Here is a 10847-nt window from a genome sequence, read left to right on the forward strand (position 1 = left end):
CCTGGATTGGCTTATTGAGCACTGAAACGATTTTCACAAAAAAAAATCAGTAGAGGAAACAGCGTTCAATTGCTCCAGGTTAATTTTATATAAGATCTTTAATTTCGGATTGGGTATGTGCCAAAAATTCGGCGTCTTTTGAAGAAACCATCTACTTGTACTGATTCGATGTACGTACACAATAAAACCTGTCGTTTTTGGTTAAAGAGTAGAAAATAAGTTTTTCCTATTTTCGTTATAAGTAATAAAGTAAATTTTAATTATTAGGATGTTTAAGTAATTGTATTGTATAAATAAAAGAGCTACGGTGATCCATTGCCTAATAAAAGTGATCATATCCAAAACTATTTCGTCACCGTTTTTGGGTTAATGTAATGGCTTTGCCTAAGTCAAGTTGATACATCGCCCTTGGGTCAGAATGAGACTATGTAACATATTGTATTATTTATTTTATTAGTGTATTTCTCTGGAAATGCTTAGAAATGACCAGAAAAGAACTTAAAGAAAGTGAATTCTTTTTAAAATATTGAAAAAAAATAACATAATTTGGAGAAAATAACCATGTCTGTGACTATATTAACTACAAACCAGTTTTACTAATATCGTTAAACGTGGTATAAAACTTCAAAAAATACATAAATGCCTTGATAAAAAAATAAAAATAATAAAAAATAAAAAACTTCGAAAAAGAGACTTTTTATTTGTGCATTACCTTAACCCTTGGTTTTCGCAATTGATATATTTTGAAAATAAATAGTTACACAAGTACACTTTCCTGTACAAAAACGCTTTAGTTCACGTCAAATTGCCTAATGCCATGTGCCGTCATGTCTCAGATTTTGTCCATTATTTTTTTACGAACAAATATCTATGATAAAAGCACAAATTACTTTTTTTTATAGATTTTTTGAAAAAAAAATTACGGTTTGGAGAATTTTTTCAAAAATTCAATTTTTGATCATTTTTTGGAGTCATCGTTTTGGCATGAATTCAGAAAATCTCTATAATTTCTTGATTTTTCAACCAATTAAGCTGAATTTGGTATCAGTTGCAAGCTAATATTTTTCTCTTTCAGTGCAATTGACAGAAAGTATTCTATAAACAGTTGGGTGTTGCCACTCTTTATCTAAAGTCAGTTTTTATTATTTTTCCAATTGGGAGATTATATAAGTTATATCTCCGGAGTACCTGCCACGATCTGCATCATTTTTTTTCGTAGCACATTTAAATCATTCTCTTGTATGCAGAAAAAAATAGAAGGGTGTTATTCGTTATTTAGAAGAAGAAAAAAAAGCTTGTTTTGCAGAAAATACAAGTTTTCTATTACTTTTAATCCCATTTAAGCTTAAAAAAGGCCAAAAACTTTTTAGAACAATTAATACTGGACTCTCAAAGGATTTGTATCAATAGTTAATCGCTAAAAAGTTGCTTAACTTTGAAAAGAATTGTGCAAAAACCTGCATTTCAGACTTCGCAAAAATAAATAAATAAATTTAAAAAAAATCACTTTTGATTGAAAGAGTACTAAATATTATGAATAATGATTTGAAGAAAAGTATAAAAAGTATTTCTAATGGCATTATTTAGCTTTTTTTTTTTTTGACTATAAAAGATGGGGGGGGGGGAGAATAATTACTGTTGAAAAGTTATCATAGCCTAAATTTGTTTGGATTATGTAACGTAATCCAAACGAGATTATGCTAAGAAAAGTTTTCAACAGTACTTTTTTTCCATCCTTTATTGTCAAAAAAAAAAAAAAAAAAGAAGCAAAATAATTCCATTAAAAATATTTTTATAACATTCTTTAAATTATTATTCTTAATATTTAAAACACTTTCAATCAAAAGTGTTTTTTTTTTTTTAATTTATTTATTTATTTTTGAGAAGTCTAAAACGGAGATTTTTATACAATTCCTTTCAAAAGTAAACAACTTTTTAGAGATTAACTATTGATACAAATCCTTTGTGAGTCCAGTATTAATTGTTCTGAAAACTGTTTGGCCTTTTTTCAGCTTAAAAGGGATTTAAAGTAATAGAAAAACTTGTATTTTCTGAAAACCAAACTTTTTTTTTTCAAAACACCCTTCTACTTTTTTCTACGTAGTAAGGGAATGATGTAAATATGATACAAAAAAAAAAAAAAAAAAAAAAAAAAGAGATCATAGTAGGTACTCTTAAGTTATAACTTATTTAATCTCCCAATTGAAAAAAAACATAAAAACTGACTTTAGATAAAGAGTAGCAACACCCAACTGTTCATAGAATACTTTCTGTCCTTCACACTGAAAGAGAAAAATATTGGCTTGAAATTGATACCAAATTCAGCTTAATTGGTTGAAAAATAAAGAAATTAAAGAGATTTTCTGAATTCATGCCAAAACGGTGACTCCAAAAAATGATCAAAAATCGAATTTTTGAAAAAATTCTCCAAACCGTAATTTTTATTCAAAAAATCTATAAAAAAATAATTTGGGCTTTTCTCACAGATATCTATTTGTAAAAAAAATAATATAAATTATCGGAGACATGACGGCACGGCCGACAATTTAATTTAGACGTTTTGACGTGGAATGATCCAGACACAATATTTCAATCTTCATTTGTCGTTTAAAAATAGCAACCGATGGAGAATAATACTATTTTTAAGAAGGAACATCTGAAAATTGATAAGTATTTACCTTGAAAATGGAATAAATACGGTATTTTAAAAGAAAGAAACAATATGTTGTGATGTAACAAACTGTAGGGAAAATAGATACTTTATCAGCTTCCATATGTATTCAGACACAATCATATCTAACATTGTTGACATTTTCTAAGCAAATCTATTTAAATTTTCTGTTTTCCTTTCATAGAAAAATTATTTTTTTTTGACGTAAAAAATGAGAGAATCTTCAAAGGCCTTAAAAAAGGGTATTAGGAAGCATTTTATATCTGTAAAAATGTTATCTCTTAGTACAAAACGTGAAAGGTCAATTAAAGTTCCAAATCTCTGAGCGCGAAACTCTCTTCGTCCAATACAGAACAGTTCAAAACAATAAAATCAGTTTTTGCACGGAACAGCAAATCAACCAAGTTAGAGTTTCAAAATCTGAATAATTTCAAATTTATATTCAAAACATAACGAACTAGCCAGAAGCCGCTTCGTATATTGAATAATAAAAATGTATTATCAATACATATGTAAAACTTAAATATATGTTTATGCAGAAGTATTTTATGCTCTTTTTTTCAATACAAGTCCAATAAATTTACTTTTTATCTGATTTACATAAAAGTGCTCACCAGATGAATATTTTTCTTCAAGAGAAAAAAACTATATGTATTTTCAATTTGTAAAATAGTTTAAGGTAGTTGTAAAGGAGGCATTTTTTGTTTAGCGTCCAGGTTCTTGGAATCTTATTTAGTTTTAAAAAAAGAAGAAACTTGAGAAGGTTTTATTTTCTTTTTCTTTTTTTTTAAACTTTTATCTAAAGAGCATCCTTATGAGAACTGAAGCTCTGCCCTTGCTTTAGAAAAGACCAAAAGTACGATCAAATCAGAAAACGACCAACATGTAGTTTAGAGAATGAAACGTGATCCAAGAGTGCAGTATCTTAAATAGTTTTCACAAAAATAAATGTTTAAGGAAAAACGTATTTATTGAACATCTTCATAATACTCAACTGGCATAAAAATATATCTCTTGATAAATCGAATTGCGCGGTCAGCGATTTAAAAAAAAAAAAAAAAACCAAAGATAACTGAACTTTTTCATTTTTTCTTGTTTACACCAGGAAAAATGATGAAAAATTTCTATAAAGTCCTAGTTTTTGAAAAATTTAGTTTTCGTGGATTTTCATGTATATTTACTGTTAATTTGTTTTATGGCGTATGACTTCTTTCACCTCATCCTGATCATTTTTCTACTAAGGTGAAACCTACAGAATACCTGACAAATCCCCGATGCTGTAGAAAAGAACACACATGTGGGAACTTCAACACAAACAATTTTAACAGCTGCTTTTCTCTGTGCCTTTCACTAAACACAGCTTCGAGTTCAAGACATTGTAATCATTCACTAAATGACCAAAACTTCCGTTTGCTATTAGAAGTTAACTGTCGAAAATAGCGTCCGCATATTTCCCAACCCATCCTACTAAGTGTGCAGTCTTGAGTTACAGAAACTTTTTAAACAGTGCGTATATGTTTTATCTTTGTTTTTAGATGTTTTGACATTTGAGACACATTTAAATCGGTATTACATTGCCTTCACATATTGGTGACAGTTATTCAAATAAATTAACTAAAATTTAATGCCTCCAAGATACATTAAAGATGTTAACCTCTTAGTCGCTCAGCCATGTGTAAGCAGTCAAAACACATTTTAAGTCTTAGCAAAAGATCATCACAGTGCAAAATTTCCTTTTCCGTTTTAACACTCTTGCTACTGATGCTTGTGTTATAACTTCTCTAGTCTATTTTTTTCTTCCTATGTTGCCCTTTGTGGTTGATAATTACTAACATTCACAAAACTTGACACGAACAACAAATTTGATCAGGCATTAATGGATGGATCTTTCTTGACATACTTCTCAACTACTAAAAAAAATTTTATTGTAAGTTAGATTTGTCGACCCAAAAAATGTTAATTCTGTGCGAAACTGATAAATACCATGCAGTAACGGATAGTTTAATCTTTTGGTCGTTATAAATTACATACTAATAAGCAAATAAATTAGTTTCTTTTGGTTCATATTCAGAAATAAGTAAGCATTTAATAAGTTAAGAAATAAGAAGTATTATTTCTATATTTACGTTAGCTCAATTTGTTCCAATGAGTATCAGACTTGTAGTTATGCTTTATATTACTCAATATGTTCATACTCGTATGTTATATCTCATATATTATTATGCTTGACCAGAATTTCAAGGAGCCGATTTTACATTAGGGAAATTAAATTTCAAGTATTGGAATATGCTTTTTGTAACTGCCGCTAGTCAAATATTTAATTCATTGAGTTCTTAAACGAATGCATAAAATTACATATTAATCACAATTAATTGTAATAGTGAACCGAAATTAGAAGCTCCCCAATATGTGTCAAGTTTTCAGTCGTTCGGCCATATGTAAGCACTTATAAGGTATTTTTAATAGAACCAAAAATCAACAAAGTCAAAAAATTTCAATTTCCGTTCTCTCGCTTTTGACGCTTGTGTTCTCTTCTCAAGTTAATTTTTTTCTTTCTATTTTTCTCTCTTTTGTCGATAATCTTTGACATTCACAAAACGTGATACGAACTACAAGTTTGATCAGGCATTAAGGGAAGGATCTTTCTTTATATTTTTCTGAACTACAAGAAAAAAACATTTTGTTGCAAGTTAAATTTGACGATCCAAAACATTTTAATTCAGCGTGAAACTAATAATTATAATGAGTACTTATATTTGGGAAAAAGTAAAATTAAAAATTTGATTTTTGCAATTTGATTCTTAATTTTTTCTGCAATTTTTATTGCATGCCCCAACATTAAAAAATGGCTTCCAAAGCACGTATAGTACATGCTTTATTGAGCTCGTAGTAAAAAAAAATGCTTTTGTTTCAAAATATTTACTGAAACCGTAGGAAATATTATTATAAATATTATGTTCCACAGTGTTAATACTTTGGAAATAAACTAGCTGTAAATATATGTCAATTAAAAAGCTCTAGTAGTGCAATATTTTCATACTTTACACAAACCTAATCAAAATTTTGGTAGCTGTTTCAGTTAATGCTTTGAATGTTAAGAAACGTATAAATAAAAATGATACTTCCTTTTGCTTTATATATTTCTCAGCCGTAATTGTTCAGACTTAAACCTTTTGTGTTTTGTGTTAAAAGTTACATATTCTGCAGTTTTTTTTCGAAACATTACTGCAAAAAATGCAGTTGTGCAAAAAAACAAGTATATAACCGAATCCCGGGGGGAATAGTGCTAACAAAAGGCAATTAATTACCCTCTTGTTTTACTCCCCCAGCTTTTCAAGTACTAAAAATGTTTTTGACAAAATCTATTAACGCATTACGATTCATAAAGCATTATTTTTCTTTTGTTTTATTAATTTCATATTGTTTAAAAAGCGTCGCCTAATTGCGAAAGTATGTAAGATTTGGATTACGTTCTGATGCCTTAAGCATAAAAGAAACGAAATATATTTAATTTGTCCGACAACATTTTTTAAAGAGAAATGAATAATTGAAAAAGAAATAACTTTAGCATCAACGAAGTCAAAGATTGTTAAAATGAGATAAGTCGCTACTTAATATAATGTGGGATAATTTTAAGCACATTTTTAAATAAAAATACTGTTTGAAACATTTTAAAAACTAATTTTCGTGTCATCAACTTTACGCGCTTTATACGCTATTGAATAATTCCTGGGAAGTTTTATAACTTCAAATACCACAACATCACATCAGGGAAGTTTTGAAAGTTGAAAAAAAAAAAATCTTTCTAGTCCGACATATTTTAACAATAGCTTATGAGTTACCGTATGGATAACATTTTTGGACCTATTAAGTATTGTTAAACTTAATTTCTTAACCTTTTAAACGCCGTAATTCAAATTTTTAATTTTTACTCTTAATTTTTTGCTTAAATGTCTCAATTTACCTCCAGTATAGCTAACCTAAACATGTTTTGGCGAAAAAAAAATTTTAAATAGGAATTTCAGGATGTTCCCATTTGGGAACATCGGCGTTTGGAATGAAGTAAACGGGAGGATTGATCTCGAAACTTTATTACTTCGAAATGGATGAAAAAATATGAATATTTTTGTTTATTTTACATACTATTATACTTTTCTCTTCTGAATGACACTTTTTCTTCCTTATTGTCCATGGTATTGGGGGAAGCAAGATGAGCGGAGTCTCGTTTCACATTCAATGCCCGTTTTCGCACGTTCTTCTGACAAACCGTACAACGTCTCTGAGTGAAGGGGACAAGATAATGGTTATCTGTTTTTAAATTCAGAACAGGAAGATGTGATTTAGGTTCAGGTCTGCTTGACACCTTCACTGAGAGTTAATATGATATCAGCTAGATGTTGCATATAATCCAGAGGAAGTATTTTGAAAAATAACTGCAGGAGATCCATTGCCTGAAGCTCGGGGAATTTTCCAGTCATTTTTGCGAGTTTTTTTCCCGGAAGATTTTCTTCCAACTTAGCATATTTTTTCCACCTGGGATAGGGTTCTTGTTTCCGCTTCTTTGCTTCTGGAGTCGAGCATGAGGTTGTGTTTCCCTTTTGATATCCTGAATTGTGAAGCTGATCATCTGAACAATTTGAACCTGTATTTTCATAGCTAAGCATCAAGTCAACATGGCCGCAGACATCTTTAGGATAAACTTCATTTAAGGCTTCATCATTTATGTGTTCTTCATCACTCAGACTCGCGTGTTTATCAGGCAGCAAAATACAAAGATCATGCTCGTGTTCGTCATCAAGTTCGCTGTTGAATAAGCTGTGGAAATAATCTAACGCAGCTTCTAACGTTAAAAACTTGCGAGGCATCTCTAGATTGCTGTTTATACGGAATGATAGTTCAAAAACACTAAATAGATTAAAACTACATTATTCTGAGTCTAAAAACAAAATCGTTGGTACGTATGAGACTCGCTAAAAGAAACAGAACGCACGCGAGCCGAGTAATGAAATGAAATGATGAAGTGAGACTGGTCAAAGTTCATAAAAGGCCCTTATCTTTATCTACCCGTCAGTCACGAGATACATTTTAAAAGTGTGAAACACATACAATTCATAGAAAGTGAGTAGGGTAGAAAACAAGAATTCCAACCCCGAAAACGCGATTAGCTTATAATAGAGAGAATGCATGAAGGCGGGTGTGAAGGTTATATTTACAATAGAATAGTGGTGTGAAGGGCCAGCTGATTGATAAAAAAATGTATGTTCGTGAATGAAAGAACCGAGCACGCATATTCAACACAAAACAGATCTTCCACAACAAAATATTTGAAATAAAGAGGAATCACACTCAAATTCCGCGATTGACTAAAATCCCCCTCAAATACTATACTCTAAACGCCGATGTTCCCAAATGGGAACGTGTCGGTTCTTATGAAAAACGCTCACAAGAAATAATAATTGGAAACATTTTGTTAAGTTGAAATAAAATATATGCCCTCTGGCTACTAAATAACGCCAATAAAATATTTCTTACATCTTTTTCTTTAAAAGCAGATACAAAAAAACTTAGACAAATTGTAAGTTCAGAAATTCAGTAAATTTGACTTTAATTTCAAGATAAAGGTTAAACGTATTCTAAAAATTAAGAACACTTAAAATAAATTCATACTGTTATGTGTCATTTCAGAAAATATGACAAGTCTAAACAAATAATTAGGTTACTAAAAAAATTCACAAAAAAATGTTCCCATTTGGGAACATCGGCAAGTAAAAGGTTAAGAACAAGTACCATTGTGAAAAAATAGTAACTTGCAAAAATGTACAAAGGATGTCACGCATTTTATCTTTTCGTGAAGTGAAAGCCTTTGCCCAATAGGTAATTCGTACTGTAGAAAGTAAGTTGATACTGAGTCTACCAAATAATTTTAACAAGGAATAAAATGCTTCGCAAGTCACGTAGACAAAGCTCTTGTACTAAGTTATCAAACTTTTAACTTCTAGGCATAAATAAATTGCATACAGATGTAAATGTTTCTTAACATTTAGTCTAAGTGTCCCAAACGTGACCGTGAGACCACCCTGATAATTATGCAGGCAATAAAGTGAGTATCACTTCTAACCGATTTTTTGAGCTCAACAAATTGAGTTTTATATAGTTTTTTACCTGTGAACATGCATCAGAAACAGATTTAAATGATCTAAGAGAGAAATCAAAACCATTTTATTTGCTTTTACTTAAAAAATTGCCACATTGAAATCAAATATTTTGTTCAATTATGCACTAAGTATACCTTAAAACACACAATGCAAAAATCTGCAGTTTAATGTAAACATAAATTTCAACTATTTGTTTTTGGTTTCTACGCCAGATTTTCCCCAATTCTTGATCGATTTTTTTGATTTACACTTTATTTTAAAGCTTATGGTGCTGGCTACTGACGAAAAATAGACCCACGGTCTAAAAAATGTTTTTTTCAGCCGAAAAACCTGTTTTAAAGAACCATAATGAGGTTTTCGGTTAAACTTATAACTTTAATTTGCACTATGACCGACTGAGCTGAATGGCTTGATCGGCAGAGCGTTCTCCTCGTAACCAGGAGAATGAGTGTTCGGGCCCACGTCCGGACAATCTGCATCAAAAAAATAGAGAAATATCGCGCATTACATGAACACTTAATTAAGTGAATAACAAATATGAGGGAATAGAATAAATGAGAAGGAAACGCTCCTTGCTGTTATGAAAACTTGATGTGACTTTGTGCTAAATTACTTCTGAATCGTACGGTTTTTTTTTTTTAAGCTTTGGCTCTGGTAAGAAAATTAAAGCATAATGTAAGCGAAAATATAAGTAACAGGTTTAAGATTTCAGACTTCAATCGAATTGTTTTTTGTTCAGAAAAAAATAATAAATCGTATATTGAAACATATATTCTTCTAGTGAGTTTTTGACTCTTTGTACAAATAAAAAAATTACTTCCTCAGTTTGAAGGGTAAAATATATATTTTTCTTCTTTTTGCAAAAAAACCAATAACTTATCACATTTTTACTACATTCGAAAAGCTACGCTTAAAAAAGAGCATAGTTCAATTAATTTTGTATTTTAACCGTGCTGTTAAATGATGAACACGTGCTGCCATCTAAGTCATAACGGTTCAAGCAGCCTGCGGTAACAAATTGTAAAAATTTTCAAAAACAAAAACAAAAACATTTTTCTTCAATATCTTATCTTATATATTATTCCCCTCTCATTTTAAAACTTATCAGGGTGGCTAATGACGAAAAATAGACTTACGGTCGAAAAATCAAGTTTTTGAAAACGCCCCTTGCTGTTTCAAAACCTTGATGCAGCCTGTAGTTCCTATGCATTTTTTAAAGCAAAGTTCTAATGCAGTTTTCCAATTTTTTACGTCGCTTTCGGCAAAAAAAAAAAAAAAAAGCCGGTGTGTGCGTGTTCACATTTTAATAAAGCTTAAAAGCCCTGGAATTAGTTGTTCGGTTAAATTGATAAGTTTTTTTCGGTAGAGCATTAGGCTATAAACTATCTGAACTTCGGGCAAGCTTGGGCTGTCCGACATAATATCAAATTTATATTAGTATTACGCATTACATGTACTCATAACATGCACACGCAATAAAATAAATGCAGTGGGAACGCTACTTGGTGTTTCGACTCCTTTATACAGGCTACAGTTATCATTCGGAAAAGTTGACTGTTAATCGAAGGGTGTTCTTCCTTTTTTTGAGCTTTGACTACATCCAAACCACTCAGCATAATGTAAGCATAAAAAAGTATTAGATTTACCTAAAGGAAATCCTTTTTGTGCAGAAAAACATTTTCATTGTATGCTGAAATGTAGATATTTCTAATAGCAGTGTTCGACATTTTGTACAAATGAAAAAATACTACGCCAAATAAAAAATTACGAGTTTCATCCAGTAAACCTTTAATTTTTTATTCGCGCGAATACGATATAAAGCATTAAAATTATTATCAACTTCATTAGCAAGAAATGATTTTCTACTCCTCTGCCTTCTGCTGAAAAAAAAATCATTTTGTCTACGTTCGAAAAATTACACTTAAAAAACGGACTCAGTTCAAGTGGTTTTGGTTTTGAATTTTAAGTGTTCGATTAAAAGAGAAACATGTGCGGGCATCTAAGCCGTAGCGGTTAAAGCA

The 10847-nt window shown here is 30.4% G+C and overlaps 1 protein-coding gene across 1 annotated transcript; it reads right to left on the minus strand.

Annotated features, from left to right (window-relative positions):
* Positions 1-7017: 7017 nt before the first annotated feature.
* LOC129232183 (uncharacterized) lies at positions 7018-7536 on the minus strand. The gene has a single exon (XM_054866423.1). It carries the CDS (start codon positions 7534-7536, stop codon positions 7018-7020), a length of 519 nt encoding a protein of 172 aa, XP_054722398.1.
* Between the last annotated feature and the right edge of the window lie 3311 nt (positions 7537-10847).

Source organism: Uloborus diversus, unplaced genomic scaffold (genome assembly GCF_026930045.1).
Source record: "Uloborus diversus isolate 005 unplaced genomic scaffold, Udiv.v.3.1 scaffold_11, whole genome shotgun sequence".
NCBI classification, from domain to species: domain Eukaryota; kingdom Metazoa; phylum Arthropoda; class Arachnida; order Araneae; family Uloboridae; genus Uloborus; species Uloborus diversus.